Source organism: Triticum urartu, chromosome 5 (genome assembly GCF_003073215.2).
Source record: "Triticum urartu cultivar G1812 chromosome 5, Tu2.1, whole genome shotgun sequence".
NCBI classification, from domain to species: Eukaryota; Viridiplantae; Streptophyta; class Magnoliopsida; order Poales; family Poaceae; genus Triticum; species Triticum urartu.
Genome location: NC_053026.1, coordinates 562,628,737 through 562,646,340, shown reverse-complemented (window position 1 = coordinate 562,646,340; position 17,604 = coordinate 562,628,737). Strand labels below are relative to the sequence as shown.

Sequence of the window (17,604 nt, the reverse complement as noted above, 5' to 3'; positions counted from 1 at the left end):
CAGGATTTTCCTCCCTGTCAAGTATGAAAAGATACCCTATTTTTGCCAAGTCTGCGGCCTCATGGGTCACAACCATGAGGAGTGTGGAGATGGAGTTTGGGAGGCGAAGGACAAGCAATGGGGTGTCTGGATGCTGGCGCAGTGAAGGAAGAAACCCCAGGAGCAGCTAGGTGGCCGAGCTCCTCGAGGAGGCCGCTTTGGGGGCCGAGGCAGAGGAAGATCAAGCCGGGGTGCTGCACCAACACGCCAAACATCTCCAGTGCGTAAACGCTCATCTCAGGAGGCGGGTCTCTCGGATGCAGAAGAGGGAGAAGAAGATGTTACCAGCCCCTTGAAGCCGATCGACACCAAGGGGAAGGATCAAGGTGAGTCATTGGGGGCCCGTAGAAATCTGGATTTCAACTTGTCTGATACACAGGGCCAAGATCAGCAACCAAAGGTACCTGATGCGGGCATGACAAGTCTGGGGGACAAGAATCGGGCTTTGGCGATTGTCCCTCCACTACCCCCACAGTATGTATCTCCCAGAGAATCCAAGAAGGCAAAGACAACAACCTCACCCAAGAAGGAGAACACAAACAAGATGGCATCATTGGCGGGCTCCGACTCGGAGCGCCGCCAGGCCCAATGAAAATCTTGAGCTGGAACTGCCGCGGGATAGGCGATCCCGCGATAGTTTGTGAACTCCGCGACCTCGTGGAGATTAGTTCGCCATCTATCTTATGTTTAGTTGAAACTCAATTGTAGAAGAGTCGTGTGGAAGGTCTTCGGACATCTTTAGGTTTTGATTTCAGTTTTGGAGTAGGGAGTAGTGGTCGCAGTGGCGGCCTTTGCATCTTTTGGAAGAACTCTTTGGATGTTGAAATAAAAAGTTATTCTAAGTATCATGTTGACACCTGGGTCAAGGAACCCGGGCGGGAGCAATGGAGGATGACATGCTTTTATGGGGAAGCGACCAGAAGTCTGCGCTACAAGACATGGAATACTATGAAACGCTTGAGGGGGGAGAGCACCCTCCCGTGGATGTGTATAGGCGACTTTAATGAGATTCTGCGGCCTGAAGAGCAACATGGTCCCAACGAACGTGACAGCTCTTAGATCGAAGCTTTCCGGGAAGCAGTGGACGTGTGTGGTCTAGCGAACTTGGGCTACTGCGGCCTCGACTGGACTTGCGAGAAGAAGGTAGCCGGGGGAGATTATTGCCGCGTTCGGTTGGATAGAGCTTTGGCATCACCTTGCTGGTCTACTCTTTTCCCGTTAGCCTCAGTTGAGCACCTTACCGCAGCAAAATCTGATCATTACCCGATCCTTCTGGAGACTGACCTGAATGTTGCCTGTGTGCGGGCAAAACAGAAACAATTTCGCTATGAGTGCATGTGGGAGCGGGACACACGTTTCGAAGACATGCTCACCGAGGCATGGAATTCATGGGAAGAGCGCAAACAGTCATAGAACTGTCAGACAAGTTGTCGGTGGTAGCCGACAGGCTGCAACGCTGGGGAAAAACCACTTTCGGTGCAGTCCGGGCCGAGCTCCGCCGTCTACGCAAGCAATTAGAGGAGCTGCGTTCACTTCCTAATCGCACGGGACCGTCGGATGAAGAGGAGCGGGTGGAAACTCGCATGATAGAACTCCGTCTGAGGGAAGAGATTATGTGGCGCCAGAGGGTGCGAATTCAGTGGCTTGCGGAAGGAGACAGCAACACAAAAAATTTCCATCGCAAGGCGAGCGCTCGTAAGGCCAAGAACCGCATTGTTGAGCTGCAACGGCCGGACGGCTCCACCTGTACGGATGAGCATGAGATGTCGGACATGGCCACATCCTTTTATAGCAACTCGTATGCCTCAGAGAATACGGTGGGCATTGAGGAAGTGCTTTCGCACATACCCTCAAGAGTGGACGCTTCTATGAACGCTTCACTTAATGCACAGTATAGCAATGCTGAGGTAAAAACTGCTCTATTCCAGATGTTCCCAACCAAGGCCCCTGGGCCTGACGGTTTCCCTGCACACTTTTTCCAACGGCACTGGGAGTTGTGTGGTGATGAGGATTCCCCAGAGGAGATCAACAAAACGTTCATTGTTTTAATTCCCAAGATTGCTAGTCCAAAAAATTTAGCACAGTTTCGACCGATAAGCCTCTGCAATGTGATCTACAAGATTGCATCCAAGGCACTGGCAAACCGGCTCAAGCTTATTCTCCCTCATATCATCTCCGAAGAACATTCAGCATTTGTACCAGGACGTCTCATTACGGACAACTTCATTTCAGCCTACGAATGTCTCCACTATATAAAAACAAGGAAGCTAAAGGGTAACAGGTACTGTGCCTAAAAACTTGATATGATGAAGGCTTATGACAGGCTCGAATGGAATTATTTGGAGAGGGTTATGCTCAAATTGGGCATCAGCCCACGTTTCACACAAACAGTCATGAGGTGTGTCACATCTGTCTCTTTTTCGGTTATCTTCAACGGAGGCAAACAGGAGGAGTTCAGGCCCTCCCGAGGCCTCAAACAGGGCTGCCCTATATCCCCATATCTATTTCTTTTAGCTGCTGAAGGGCTCTCTTGCCTCCTGAAATCCACAAGCCCTGATGAGATTGTGAATGGAATCACGGTGGCGGCTGGTGCACCACAAGTAAATCACTTGCTTTTTGCAGATGACAGTCTCTTGTTCTTCAATGCTACATCGGAGATGGCAAACAGAGTGGATACCCTTCTTCAAAAATACTGCGCGGCATCAGGGCAGCACGTTAACAAGGAGAAATCCTCCATATTTTTTAGTAAGGGCTGTTCTGAATCCTCAAGGCGAGAGATAAAACAACTTCTTCAAGTTCAAAATGAAAAGCTTTCCGAAAAATATCTTGGACTTCCTGCCGATGTGGGCAGAGCCAAGGAGGGATCTTTCAAATATTTGAAGGACAGGATTTGGAAGCAAGTACAAGGCTGGATGGAGAAGGCACTTTCTGTGGGAGGAAAGGAGGTGCTCATCAAGTCTGTGGCTCAAGCAATTCCCACATATTCCATGGCCTATTTCAAGCTTCCGAGAGGCTTGTGCCACCACATCAACGACATCTTGCGGAAGTTTTGGTGGGGATCTAAAAATGGTGAGAGGAAAACTGCCTGGGTCTCCTGGGAAGTCATGACACAGCCGAAATTCATGGGGGGCATGGGATTCCGTGACATTGAGCTTTTTAACCTAGCCCTGCTTGCAAGGCAAGTGTGGCGTCTCCTCCGGGATCCACATTCCCTGAGCGCTCGAATTCTCAAGGCTGTTTATTACCCCGCCTCGTCAATCCTTGAAGCTGAGCTAGGCAGGAACCCGTCACAAGTTTGGCGCTCCTTGATAGAAGGACGAGACACACTGCAACTGGGGCTCGTGAAACGTATTGGCTCTGGCGAGGACACCAACATTTGGGTGGATAACTGGATACCACGAGATTTTAGGCTCCGACCGGTGTGCCCGAAGACGTCTAACCCTCCACAGATGGTGTCAGAACTCATCAACCCTGTCACATTTTCATGGGATGTCGATGTGCTTGAAACACACTTCTATACAATGGATAAGGAAGCGATCCTCAACATCCCTCTCAGCTCTCGAGTCCGCGATGACTTCTGGGCGTGGCATTATGAGCGCAAGGGCGTTTTCACGGTAAGGTCCGCTTACAAGCTTTTATCCTCTACAAAACAGCAACGCATAGACTGGCTCGAACACAATGAGGGGCACTCGCACCTCGATGCTGATCGCCGGTCTTGGGCCAGACTTTGGGGTGCTGCAGTACCCTCGAAAGTACGGGTCTTCGCCTGGAGGTTGGCCAAGAGTTCGATCCCTACCGGAGATGTCACAAAACACCGAAGTATGGTTGATTCTGCGGAGTGTGCGCTCTGTCACGCGGCGGTCGATACATGGCGCCATTCCCTCTTTGATTGCTGCATGGCCCGATGTGTTTGGGCCCTCTCCGATGAGGATCTGACGGAAACAATAATATCAAACAGGGAGAAGGACGCCAAGCTTTGGATGCTTTGGTTGGTTGATACCCTACCTTCGGCTGATCTAGCACGTGTATTGGTTACAATGTGGGCCATATGGTGGGCGAGGCGCCTAGCCATCCATGGCAACCAGTACCAAAGCCCACTGAGTACCCATACTTTCATCGACAAGTTTCTAGCAGAGCTCGAGATGTTGCCAGACACGAAAGTACACCCCAAGGACTTACACGTAACTTCCAGGGACCTGCATGTGAACTCCAGGGACCTGCATGTGACTAGAGATGGCCATGGGGGTCCACCTCCGTATGCGTGGCTCCCGCCGGAGCATCATGATGTCAAGATGAATGTTGATGGTGGCTTTTCGAAGATTGGAGATCGTGCAGCAACAGCAGTGATATGCAGAGATAAGCGAGGCAACTTCCTAGGTGCCTCGGCCATCATCCACGAAGGCCGCCTTGATCCAACGATCATCGAAGCACAGGCCTGTTGCGAGGCCCTCTCCCTCGCCTCTGATTTGCAGGTCTTCTCTCTGTGTATGGCCTCGGACTGCTTGGAAGTAGTGATGAATATTCAAGAGGAAGTTCCCTGCCAATATTTCCCCATCCTACAAGACATCAAGTACCAGAGGAGTCAATTCCACGATGTAAAGTTTCTTCATGAGAGTAGGAAGCACAACGGTGAAGCACATGCCTTAGCAAAGGCAGCTGCCTCCCTTAGCCCTGGGCGCCATGTGTGGCTTGGCATTTTGCCCGATATTATCTATATCCCCATGTGTTTGAACTGTTAATAAAGGATGTAGTTTCTCAAAAAAAATGCTCGACGACTTCTTAACGGCAGATGCTAGGCGTAAGCCGGATGATAACTGCGAGTTATCAGCCGCCTTGGTAATCATCCGATCATGCACATAGTAGCCGTCCGCTTGGTCTCGCACTACTCGTCAACATCTTCCCTCTCACGCAACAGAGGCACCACCCATGCAGCGCCCACTATTGCGCTCCAAGCACACCTACCAGCTCGACGACAACAGTTAGGACACCACCGGAGCTGTGATGCAACGACTATCAGAGGTACGGTGCAGCTGGCGTCGACACCACCGGAGTTGCGATGCAACGGCCATCGGAGTCGTGATGCAGCGGGCATCGATGCCGCCGGAGCTGCCATGCAGTGGGCGTCGACGCGGCCGGAGTTGCGATGCAGCGGCCATCGAAGTTGTGATGCAGCGGACGTCGACTCTGCCGGAGCTGTGAGGCAGCGGTCATCGATGCCGTCGGGCTGCAATGCAGCGACCGACGGAGCCAACGCCGTCAGAGCTGTGATGTGGCCGCCAGAGCTGCGATGCAGCGTGTGCCAGAGCTGCGATGCAACGGACGTCGACGCCGTCAGAGTTGCGATGCAGGATCGTCGATGTTGGGTTTGCGGCAGCTTGATTCCGTATGCTCGTCGGCACCTCACGGCTGTTGGAACCTGGAACACAAGGGCGTCAGTAGTGGTTGTCGTCTGCCCCATGGAGCAGCTCGTGCGTGGTAGCAGCCGCCGAGGCACTGCCTAGCAGTCCTCGTGGCCAGAGCCGCTCGCCGGCGGAGCCTCCTCCTGCAGCATCAGAGCGGCGGAGTGGTGAGATCTCGCTGCTGGGCTCAGCCGGGCGTCGCCTCCGGCCTCTCCGTGCACCCAGTGACACAGCTGCGTCTTGCTTTCTGGTGTGGTGAGATGGGGATGAGACCATAGGAAGAGAGGAAGAGGAAGGATCGAGAGAACACGAGATAAGATTTCTACGGTGACGAACAAAAGGCACGTGAAGCGTGCGAGTGGTGAGGCCCACGTGGGACACGGGTCATAAGAAGGAGGCGGCTTACGAGCTCGTATTATCAGCCGGTGGATCAGAAGAGTTTTCCCTTCTCAATTGTCTACTACAACAGAGTTTGCTCGGCTTCGATGAGGAAAGGGTAGTCCTGGTCATGGGCAGCCCGGCCCGACGCCGCTCCCGGGACGGGCTCAGTCCCCAGATTTTGAGCCTGAAGGCCGGGCCGGGCCCGGCCCGGCCCCATCGTTTTCCCGAAGGACGGGCCGGGTCGGCCCGAAGCCCGACGGGCTTTTACGTGTTGGGGCCAGGCTCGGGCCCAGAAAACAGGCCCGACGGCCGGGCCGAGCCGGGCTCGGGCCTGAGTTTTTTGCGTCGGGCTTAGCTAGGCCCGGCCTGAGGTATGGCCAGGTATAGGGAGGGGCGAAGACGGCGACACGCCTTCGGCTCGCTCCAGTGCTTATAGTCGTCGCTATTTGGCCTATGGATCTGAATGTATTTTTATTTCTGGTGTTCTTTGTACTACTTTGAGAGTTGGTGAATTGATTGAAAGTTTGCTCGAAAAAAAAAGTGCATTAGCGCACTTTTTTTTCCCCACAAGTTAGTGTGTTCGTGCAGCTGACTCGAGGCCTGTTCAAACCCCGTGCTATCCATGGGCCGGCCGGCCCGTTCGCCGGCTGCGCGGTCTCGCCGCGAAGAACCGGCGGCAAGCGTAGCGGCGCCCACCAGTTTCGAAGTTTCGAAAGGCGCACGCACGCTCGGTCCCCAGCCCGCGAAACCCGAAACCCCCCGAAAAACCAACGGCGGCCGGGCAGCGGATTACTATTTGGGATCTCATTATTTTTTCCCATTTAGTACTCTCGTTCCCCTCCGCGAGTCCCTGCCGGCGGGCCCCCACTTTCCCCGCGCCGGGTCGGATCCCCGGGCCCAGGGGCCGGGAGCCCGTGGACCGTGGACGACGCTGACGCGCGGGCCCCGCCCCGCGGCGCCGCGGAGGCGATAAAGACTCGTGTCGCTCGCTCGCCCGCCCGCCCGTCCGTCGGTCTCCTACTAGTCCTCGGGCTCGGGCTCGGGTTCGACTTGGCTGCTCCGGCTCAGACCCAGACACCGACCCAAGGAGCCGAACGAACCCATCCCCCTCTCCGCCGACGCCTCCAATTCCGGCGGAGCAGCAGCAGCAGCAGCATGCCGCCCAAGCGCGGGCGGGGCCGCGGGAGGGGCCGGGGCCGCGGGAGGCCGCGCAGGGAGGTCCCCGTCGCGGACGAGGCGAGCGGCGGGTGGGCCGACGACGACCTAGGTCTCCCGGCCACCCCCTCCGACTCGACCGCCGAGGAGCCCAGGCGCGGGCGCGGCAGGGGCGCCCGGGGGAGCCGCGGGCGAGGGCGCGGGCGCGGGCGACGGCCCGCCGTCGAAGCCGAGGTAACCTAGCGCCGTACCCCGCTACCTAGGTCTCCCCTCCCCTCCGAGCTCGACGAGAGCAGCCGGCCGCCGCGGGGAGCGTCTCGGGGACCCGTCTCGGCGCGGCTACCGGGAGCAGCGGCCGTCTCGTTGGGTTGTGCTTCGTTTCGTCCCTGCCTCTTTTTTGCCTGCTTCCGGGAGGAGCGCTGGCTGGGGGATTTTAGCCCAGGCCGCCACCCGCATCTAACCTAGGGTTTGGTGGTCGGTGTCGCCCAGCCTGTAAGCCTAGTATATCCATGAACTAGGGTTTTAAGCGCGCCGCCACTCACAATATTCAAACACATACCAGCGGATTTCAGCAGCTCCCCCTAAATAAACGCTTAATGGTTGCTTGGTCGTGGTGGCAGGAAGACGACGACGCGAAGGAGGTTGATGAGGAGTTGCCACCGCCTTCTACTGCGGTGAGTATATTTCCCCGCCAACTTTTCCATGTGGGGGAGCTTCGGCGGAGCTTACTGAAATCCTCAATGGCTGGTTGTTGTTGGTCCTGGGTTGCAGGAGAATGGTGTGGACAAGGGCAACGAAGAGATGCCACCGCAGGATTCTGCCGAGGTCATTGTTTTTCCTTATAGCTTGCAAGTTTGATGGATTGGATTATTTTAGAAGGCAGTAATCCTTACATTGTTTCATCCTCATTACTGGTTTCTCTATTACAGGAGAAAGACACAGAAGGGGGAACGCAGAACTTGAGACCAGCAAAAAAACGCAAGAGGGATCCTGTTGCTGACCCCTCTTCACTTGGGCCTAGGCCTGCGCGACTTAGGAAGACGCTGAATCCTCCACCTAAGGTTGCAAGCTCCTTCTACCTTTCTTGTTAATACTACTGCTGTCCCTTCAGTTTTCAGGTCTAATGAGTGGTGGATGAATGATTATGACTGTGTGTGATGTGCTCACGTAGTTTGTGCATTATTTGTAAGAACATTTTTAGTTGCTGGTATGTTTTTCATATATTAGACAGACAGCCACATTCTAATTTTCATTTGCTTTTGTATATATGTAAACAAGAAGCATAACCGGCAATATACATACATTCTCTAAGCAACGCTTCAGCTACCAAAGAAATAGACGTGAAATACTTTACATAAGAAGTGCCTACATTTTCCAAATACCTGCTCACATTTTAGCCTTTACCTTTCCCAGTATGTACATAGCACATGACATGTTTTTGTTTGTGGCTGGCATTTGCAGGATACAAAAAAGAGAGATGGAACTTCAAACATGTGTCATCAATGCCAGAGGAATGACAATGGAAGAGTCGTGCGATGTCTGGGCTGCAAAGAATATATGAGGAGATACTGCATGCTGTGCATAAATCGCTGGTTTGTGCCCTCTAAAAGCATTCATGCTTGCCACCTGGTTCTGTTGTGTTTGCCTGCCTGTTTTCTTAGAGTTATAGCACTTGTGTTTTTTCATCTCTTATATTTTGCAAGTACTTTGTGCAGCCACCATGATGTGTTCGCTCACAAAATGACCTGGCTTTTGTTTGTGGCGTGATCTGAACAGGTATCCACATTTAACAGAAGATGACTTTGTGAATAGTTGTCCATTTTGTCGCAATAATTGCAACTGCAAGACTTGTCTGCGGAAAAACATAATAAGCAAGGTATGCCTTCAGCCTTGTGTTTCATGCTTCATTTCAAATTTGTTTTCTGTCTGCACTCTGCAGTATGTTTGATACTCCCATGCCTCTATAGACTTGCATAATCCCTGAAACAACGTGAAGGGGCAAATGACACGCATTCCTGTTGCTTTAAATTTGTGTTTTTTTACTTTAGTGTGGTGTACAGTAAAAAAAGTTGCCAATGCTGTTATAGCATAATGGTAAGCTCTCCAGGTGAGGGAGCTGCGGGCCAGGGCTCGAACCCTTGTGGCACAAAAAAAGGGCACCTAGCTGGCTCCCCTGCTAGTGGCTGTGCCTGTGGTAATGCTACGGCCGGGGGGGGGGGGGGGCAGTGGTCGCCTGTGGTAATGCTGTGGCCCATATGGGGAGGGCAGTGATCGCCGGCCCAGGTGATGGTGTGGCCCTATGGGGTGATGCCAGGGTTCAGGGCCTTTCTCGGTTCGTTGGCTGAGAGTTTCTTCTTGGTGAAATACCGTGGTGTGGTCTAACCCCACCGTTAGAGTACTCTGTAGTAAAAAAGCTTCCTTTTTGAGAGTAATGAAGTTGGTGGGCGTTCTGTCTAGTCATTAAAATTTGAAATAATTAGTCACCATGAGTAAGAACACAAACCTAAATTGCTTGTTTGTTCCTCTTATTTGTTCCACAGGTTGACAAATGGAAAGTATCTGATGAAGATAAAATTAAATTCTCTCAACGAACTATACACTTTTTGCTCCCATGGTTGAAAAACTTCCACCATGAGCAGATGCAAGAGAGAAGTGTTGAGGCAGCAATTAAAGGTATTACTGTTGGCTTGTTAAAATGTCAGTTTGTTAATTTCTAGCTTAAGAGCATGATTCTACCGTGACCCTTTGTTTCAAGTGTTGACTCTCCAATACACCCATTGACCACTTAGTTTTTGCATCGATCTGGAATTGATACTATAAAAATATACCAGTATCGTATATGTGAGGCAAAATCAAAATATTTGTGTTAATTAGTTATCCAAATTTAAGAATTTTGACTGCATGCATTCCAGGATGGACTTGTTATCTATTTAGGCCTCCTTTGGTTTAGAGGAATCTTGTAGGAATTTCATAGGATAGGATTTCTATAGGAAAAATACCTTTAGAGCCCTTTGGTTTGTAGGAATGAAATCATATTCCTATGGAGGAATTCTTCCTATCCTCCACATTTCATAGGAAAATAAACATTAGCCTAGACTCAATGGAAAAAAAATCCTATGATATGAATCAAAGGGCATCTCCTTTCCTATTCCTACTCATAGGATTTGAGATACATGTCATCTCATTTCCTATGACTTTCCTATTCCTATGATTTTCCTACCCTATGAACCAAAGGAGGCCTTAGGAATAATGAAAAAGTCAGTCAATGTTCCAGTGGCTCTGCTGTTTCTAATGTTGCTTTCTTAACAGGCATTGATGCATGTGAAGTGAAGGTTCCACAAGCTAATTGTGCAAAAAATGAGCGGATATTCTGGTTAGTCTTGCTTCATTTTTTAAGTGTGCAAATTAGTTGTTGCTTTTGGGTGTCTAATTCATAGTTCTCTTTGGGACAGTAACAACTGCAGAACATCTATAGTTGACTTCCACAGAAGCTGCAATAAGTGTTCCTATGATCTCTGCCTAATTTGCTGCCGGGAGCTTCGTCTTGGGCGTTGTCCTGGTGCTGCTGCTGCAAGTATCACGGTCCTTACACAACCTGAGGTAGAAGGCAAGGAAAATTTGCAACAGACAAGTAGTCATGATAATGCCGTGAGTCAAAAGATTCCTGATGGACAGAATGGCCTGTTGAGGGACGGTGCAGTTCCTGTTGAGGATAGTGCTGCTGCTGCAAGTAGCATGGTCCTTGCACAACCTGAGGTAGAAGGCAAGCAAGATTTGCAACAGACAAGTAGTCATGATAACGCTGTGAGTCGAAAGCTTTCTGATGTACAGAATGACGTGTTGATGGACAATGCAGTTCCTGTTGAGGATAGTGCTGCTTTGAGTCAATGGAGGGTAAATAGTAATGGAAGCATACCTTGCCCGCCAGATACATTTGGTGGTTGTGGAGATTCTGTTCTTGAACTTAAGTCATTGTTGGAGGAGAATGCTGTTTCTGACTTGTTGGAGAAGGCCAATGCAGAGAGCAACAATGAAAGAGTGCTGGAGGTGGGAGGGTCAAAATGTTCCTGCGTCACTGACTCTGGTGATGCGACATCACAGAAATTGGCTAGTAGAGAGAACTCGAGCGACAACTACATATATTGCCCAAATGCTAGAGATGTTCAAAATGGAGCTTTGGATCATTTCCAGGAGCACTGGTTGAAGGGTGAGCCTGTTATTGTTCGTAACGTGCTTGAATTAACTTCTGGGTTGAGCTGGGAACCAATGGTTATGTGGCGGGCTGTACGAGAAAAGAAAGAAAAGGATGAACGTGAGCGGCTATGTGTTACAGCTCTTGAGTGCCTGTCGTGGATGGAGGTAACTGGCATTCATAATGATTATTCTTTTTTAGAATAGCATCAGTAGAATTATCTGTGACAACTGATATCAAGAGTACTGGATGCATAGATCTTTGAAATTCGTTAGATTACTGATGCAGAGTATTGCTTTTATTAACTGCTTGATTCTGTTTCTATCAGATTGATATTAATGAGCATGGAAAATTTCTTGGAATGTAGTTGGTTCTTGTGTGTATGTCTGAATTCATGATCAGTTTGTGCGCTTAGTAAAACATAAGAATTCAAGTTTACAGAATTTCTATGAATATAACTTCTGTTTCTGCCTGCACCACCATCTATAGTATTCTCATATATTGATGTGTTTCTGGTGGTGGGCAAGTCCCAAGTGTTCCTTGTATGTTCAATATGGTTAAGCATGGGGGTACTATGGTTGCCTCTACTGAACTTGATTTCATATATTGCACTTGGCATCTAGACCATTTTTATTTTGACATTTAGTATTCTTAACACTACCATTACTTTTGATGAATTCAAATACAGGTTGAAGTAAACACTCACTTCTTTTTTGATGGGTATTCTCGTGGGGCTGTTGGTCCAGAGGGTTTGCCCTTGTTACTCAAGCTTAAGGATTGGCCACAACACAGCTCATTTGAGGAGCGATTGCCACGGCATGGTGCCGAGTTTGTGTCTGCTTTGCCATTTCGTGAATATACAGATCATAAATCTGGTCCTCTTAATCTGGCAGTGAATCTTCCAGATGACGTCATAAAGCCAGACCTTGGTCCAAAGACTTACATTGCATATGGCGTTGCTCAGGAATTAGGAATTGGTGATTCGGTCACCAAGATCCATTGCGACATGTCTGATGCGGTAATAAATTACTATTTCTTATGCTTCCTTCCATTCATATATGTACACATTATGGTTTACCATCTAGTTCATTTGAATCTGAAATTGTTATGCTTATATTTTATCCTTGTGGTATTTACAAAAAGTGGCGGGAAGTAGTTTAGGGTAGAAGTTAGACTAAAGCTTCGGCAGGTGGGTTTGCAATCTGGCGCGCCACCACTACATGCTAGGAGATTTGAGTATCTATACATCCAGTTGAGTTGAACACTACATGAAGATAAATATCATGTATAGATGGTGTAGGTGTAACTGCCTGGTAGATTCTGAGTTTGCTCTTGTTGCTTTCAGTCAAGTCTCCATGCTATGGTTTTGCCTTAATGCTAGCCATATTAGTTAACATTGTTGGACTCTTGGTTGTTTATTACTTCACCCAGCTGCCACAGTGACCTTTCCCCTGGTTTGGTGTCTCCGTTTGGCAACGTTCTGATTTCCTTGTTTAGTTTTATGAATGATATCCTGTTTCATATTGTATAAACAGGTCAATATCCTAACACATACTGATGAAGTAAAGCTCAAGGCAGAAAGGATTACAGCGATTGAGAAAAAGAAAGAGAGTTTGGCCAGAGAAGAAGACAACAGAAATCTTCAAGCTTCACAAATAGACCCTGATTGTGACATGTCAATAGCTCTCAGTGAAGGAACTGAACATGGCTCAGTCATTGAGCAGGCATTATCTGATTCTCTTTTAGATGAGCGGCATGGGGCTCATCAAGATGTGGTAGCAGATGAAGCTGAGGGAAACTTGACTGTGAATGGGCGAGTGGCCATTGAAGGTGAAGGGGTTCACAAAGATGTGGTAACTGATGAAGCTGAGGGAAGCTTGATTGTGAATGGGCGATCGTCCATGGAATGTGATGTGGATCATCCAGATCTTCCCATTTCCAAGGAGATAGCAGAAGACACAGTTAATGAGAGGGAGGATGAGGGTAATGCTTTCAGCAGTGAAAATAAAAGTGAATCTCCAGATAATACAGGTGCTATTTTTGAACCTACTGGTCATCAGACACGACCCAGACGAAGTGGCGCTCGTTATTCTAATTTATCAGAGAGAGAAATGAAAGCAAGCAAAGAGAGAAAAAAGAAAGCAAGCACAGAGAGAAAAAAGAAAGCAGGCACAGAAGATGAGATGCGTGGATTTCCCATATATCTTGAGCCAAAAGACGATGGTCTCCCATTTGCAGAGGGAAATCAACCAGAGGGTGGTGCATTGTGGGATATATTCAGACGGGAAGACGTCAGCAAACTGCATGAGTATCTAACAAAGCATTCAGTGGAGTTTAGGCATTACAACTATGAACCAGTGAAGCAGGTGATTAGCTCTATTAACTGTTTGACCATGGAATACCGTATGGCATCTTATTCTCATGTCGTGTAACTGTTTATCTTGCAGGTTATTCATCCTATACATGACCAGTGCTTTTACCTAACAGATGAGCACAAGAGGAAGCTTAAGGAAGAATATGGTCAGTAAAGAATAATGATGTCTTTTGGAAGATTAATGTTACCTCAGTTATTTACTTCCTGGTTCTTTGCCCATTGCATATGCAGGAGTCGAGCCTTGGACATTTGAACAGAAGCTTGGTGATGCAGTCTTTATTCCTGCAGGATGTCCCCACCAAGTCAGAAATTTGAAGGTATGATATGCCATGCATGGAAAAAGTTGCTGATTTCCTCTGGCAGAAGTGCCATACTTCTGAATAGAAATGACTGCCTTTTAAGTTTGACCATGTATATAGAAAAATATAATAACATCCAGAACATCAAATATATATAGTATGAAAATGTACGCAGGTTTGTCAAGTCAAATATATTTAAGCACAGAAAATATAGTAACATGACCATGTATATAGAAAAATATAGCATCTCTCTTTTTGTTGACTGCTTCTTTTGTTCTTGGACAGTCATGTATAAAGGTTGCACTTGACTTTGTTTCTCCGGAAAATGTACAAGAGTGTATCAGGCTGACAGAAGAGTTCCGTCTGCTTCCAAAAGGGCATAGGGTGAATGAAGATAAGCTAGAGGTCTGCCGTTCTTCCATACTCTCCTGTTTTATGTCTACACATTTTTCTTTTTATTTGATCATGCAATATATTAACATTCTTGTTCATACATCGTATGTTGTCTAATTCTGAAATCCTGTGACAATCTGAACTGCCAGGTTAAGAAGATAGCTTTTCATGCAATCAAAAGAGCCATTCATGATTTCAACAAAAAACCTGACGACAAAAGGTTAGTGGCAGCAACTCCCAGCATGGTCTGAACTTGCTTTTGCTATGACATAAAATGTACCAACTCTGGAGATGAGTAAATAATGCTACATTAGCATTCCTGTGTATGTCCGCCTACTGCTGTGCTATACACACTTTTGTAGGGCCCCTTTATCTGTAATCTGATTATTATGTAAATAATGGTGCATTGGCGATCTTATGTGCTGCTGAGGGTCCTTTTGAAAATGAATTAAGTGAACTCCATTCACATGTTCATTATTCCCCAAACAAAACTGTGGCACATGGATTGATGCTGTTGCCATGCAAATTTTGTGCAGATAAACTGAGTTGATTTACAAAATTTAAAATTCCCATATTGTGATCTGAGAACCCTTCATACACTGATGGTTAAGTAGGTTAAGATAAACCTGGACGTGGTTAAGTGCTTTGTCAGTAGGATATGATTTACTCTGTAAATAATGAGAAATATTGTTTTCTTTCACCAGCTCTGATGATGAAGGTCAAGATAAAACTGGACGTGGTTTGAGAAAAAGAAAATCTGTTCTGAAAAAAGGAAAACCTGGTCGTCCGAAAAGAGGAAAACCTGGTCCAAGTGAACCTGCAGAGCCAGAGGAGCACGAAGAACAATCAGCTCAGGAAATGTCCCCAGCTGAAGATGAAGGTGCAGAAATGGAGTCAGACCAGGGACAATCGGCTCTGGACATGTCTAAAGCGAAACCTGGTGCAAGTGTCCGGCGTGGTTTGAGAAAAAGAAAACCTGGTCGTCCGAAAAAAGGGAAACCTGGTCGTCCAAAAAAAGGAAAACCTAGTCCAAGTGAACCTGCAGAACCAGAGGAGCAAGAAGAGGAATCAGCTCAGGAAATGTTTCCAGTTGAAGACGAAGGTGCGGAAATGGAGGCGGACCAAGGACAATCAGCTCTGGGCATGTCTGAAGCGAAAGATGGACCTGCAGAAATGGAGGAGCAACAGGAACAGTCAGCTCTGGGCATGTCTGAACCTAAAGATGAACCCGCAGAAATGGAGGAGCACCAGGAACAGTCAGCTCAGGACATGTGTGGACCTAAAGATGAGCCTGCAGAGATGGAGGAGCGCCAAGAACAATCAGCTCTGGACATGACCGAAGCTGAAGACAAACGTGTAGAAATGGAGGTTCACCAAGAACAGTCAGCTCTAGATATGTCTGAAGATGAAGACGGAGCTGCAGAAATGAAGGGGCACCAGGGCAAGTCAGCTGAGGACATGCCTGAATTGAAAGATGGAGCTGCAGAAATGGAGGTCACGCCTGAACCTGCCAAAGAGGAGCCTGCAGAAATGGAAGAGGGCCACAAGCGACCAGCTGATGGCATCCCTGAAGCTAAAGAAGATCCTGCAGAGGCGCATGCGCAGCAGGCTCAGGCTACCATGCCTAGAATGGCATGAGGGGCAGCGCCAGCCTCTCTTGCTTGACTTTGCGCCCGTCACCCCCGAGATCTCCGCGGCGTCGTATTTTGACTTAGACCATGTTCCACCCGTATGACTATGACCATAGCCGTTGCAGCATTTTGAGGGAGCGCATCGACAAGAGATTGTCGAGCTCCCTGACCCACGAACTTGCCGCCCAGCAGATGCCCAAGCTTTTCCCCTTACTGTTGTTCCCCTGTAGTGAAGTGAGGGGTGGGGAGGGAACCGAAGGCGCTCCGCGAGAACCTTAGTTGCGGAGCGCCACTATAGTGGTTGTCTTATCTGTGGGCTGTGGAAGACTGAATGAACAGCCCTGATTGTTTTGGTGGTAGTATTACCTTGTAAGCTGGGACTTGCATATGAAGCACGCACCATGTCAACCTCTAGTCACCGTATTAATTACTGTTGGGTTAGTATTTGTCTCGAGTCCATGTGCGTCTTCCATTCATCTGTGCCTGCCGTTGTGCTTAATTCCCTGCCGTGCATCAGCGCTGCTCTTGACGTTATTCTCTAGTGACGGTGCTGGTTAGTAGTAGTGGTTTAATACCTGTGCTGGTTGTGGTGCTATGAGCGAGGGATGCATGGTCGGGGCTGCTGCCCATGTCGCGTCGTGCGCGCTGACCGTACCACTGTGAGGGTGCCGCGCGTACCTCGCCATGGTCATGACTGCGTTCCTCACTGCCCAGCTCGTCGATGGCGCTGGTAGCGGCCATGCTGCCTTGGTGCGGGCTGGCGTATCTGACTTCTGCAGAGGCAACTCCGACCACATTTGGTTCGTCCCTATCTGTTTGGTTTTCATCTGCCCGCGAGCCTAAATTTGGGCTGGGTTTGCTTCGAAACGGACCGGGCGTAGATGCGCATGATGCCCGCCCATGCCCTTCCCTTGGATTTTCACTCTTCACTCTGAAAGGCAACACCTTTGAACTTCTCATGTGTTGTCACCCCCACTTGCATGCCGCTGCTACGAGTACTAAAATAGCAGGCAAATTCCTCATCGCCGCAAAGACTCGAACCACCAATACTAGTCCTTAGATCCTAGCTTCCATGACATTCTCTGCCTCTGACTTCACCATAGAATGAAAAAGACATGTCCTATGATGGCAACAAATAGCAGAGCTTTGTGCCGCTCCCTCCAGAAACCAAATGGTCGAAAAAGGGGTGCACACGACCGAATCCCATCCGATCCAGCAATCTCCAGGCATGAGGCGCCCAAGGAAGTTCACCTACGGAGCCTTTCGAAACTTGACACTCCAGCTAGATCAAGGAGGACAAGCATCAAACAAATCTTTGTCTTGGCATGAGAGGAACGCTAGGACCGCTGCCTTTATTAGGCAAAACAACCCCCCACCCACGTCGTCGCCTGCCGGCTCCCAACAGCAGGACGGAGATCTGAGCAGACACCGCCGTCCCCACCTGCACCACGCGGAGATGAGGGGCTTAGCCGTTTCGAGTCCCCCGAGCCAGGCGTCGTGCCGCCCTCGCGGCCACAGTAGTCACCATGGTCACCGCCCCGCCTTCCGTCTCCACCGCATGCACCTCGACGTCTAGGGCCGCCGATTTGCAGCAGCTGGAGAACCCGCGCGTGGGGATGAAAGGCCTACGCCGCCACCCGCTGCGCGAGGAGATGAAGGCCAGCCGCCGCCGTCAGCCACGCAGGCTTAGCCCAGTGACGGTGGGGGGCGGAGGTGAAGGGGGTGGGGGCGGCGGCGGCTG

General features: G+C 49.3%; 1 protein-coding gene across 1 annotated transcript; it reads left to right on the top strand.

The window, feature by feature from the left end:
• Positions 1-6,822: 6,822 nt before the first annotated feature.
• Positions 6,823-16,317, top strand: LOC125510754 (lysine-specific demethylase JMJ25-like). The gene is made up of 16 exons (XM_048676009.1): positions 6,823-7,208; positions 7,595-7,648; positions 7,746-7,799; positions 7,904-8,035; positions 8,436-8,566; positions 8,751-8,850; positions 9,515-9,647; positions 10,284-10,347; positions 10,427-11,333; positions 11,855-12,184; positions 12,702-13,532; positions 13,614-13,686; positions 13,772-13,857; positions 14,125-14,244; positions 14,382-14,452; positions 14,937-16,317. Exons 1-16 carry the CDS (start codon positions 6,975-6,977, stop codon positions 15,868-15,870), a joined length of 4,254 nt encoding a protein of 1,417 aa, XP_048531966.1. The 5' UTR covers positions 6,823-6,974; the 3' UTR covers positions 15,871-16,317.
• Positions 16,318-17,604: the final 1,287 nt, after the last annotated feature.

Excerpts from the sequence above, each read along its gene's own strand:
- LOC125510754 (XM_048676009.1), top strand. The coding sequence starts at position 6,975 with ATGCCGCCCAAGCGCGGGCGGGGCCGCGGGAGGGGCCGGGGCCGCGGG. Across the intron at positions 13,533-13,613 it reads ACTATGAACCAGTGAAGCAG|GTTATTCATCCTATACATGA; the intron begins GTGATTAGCTCT and ends TTTATCTTGCAG. Across the intron at positions 13,687-13,771 it reads GAAGCTTAAGGAAGAATATG|GAGTCGAGCCTTGGACATTT; the intron begins GTCAGTAAAGAA and ends TTGCATATGCAG.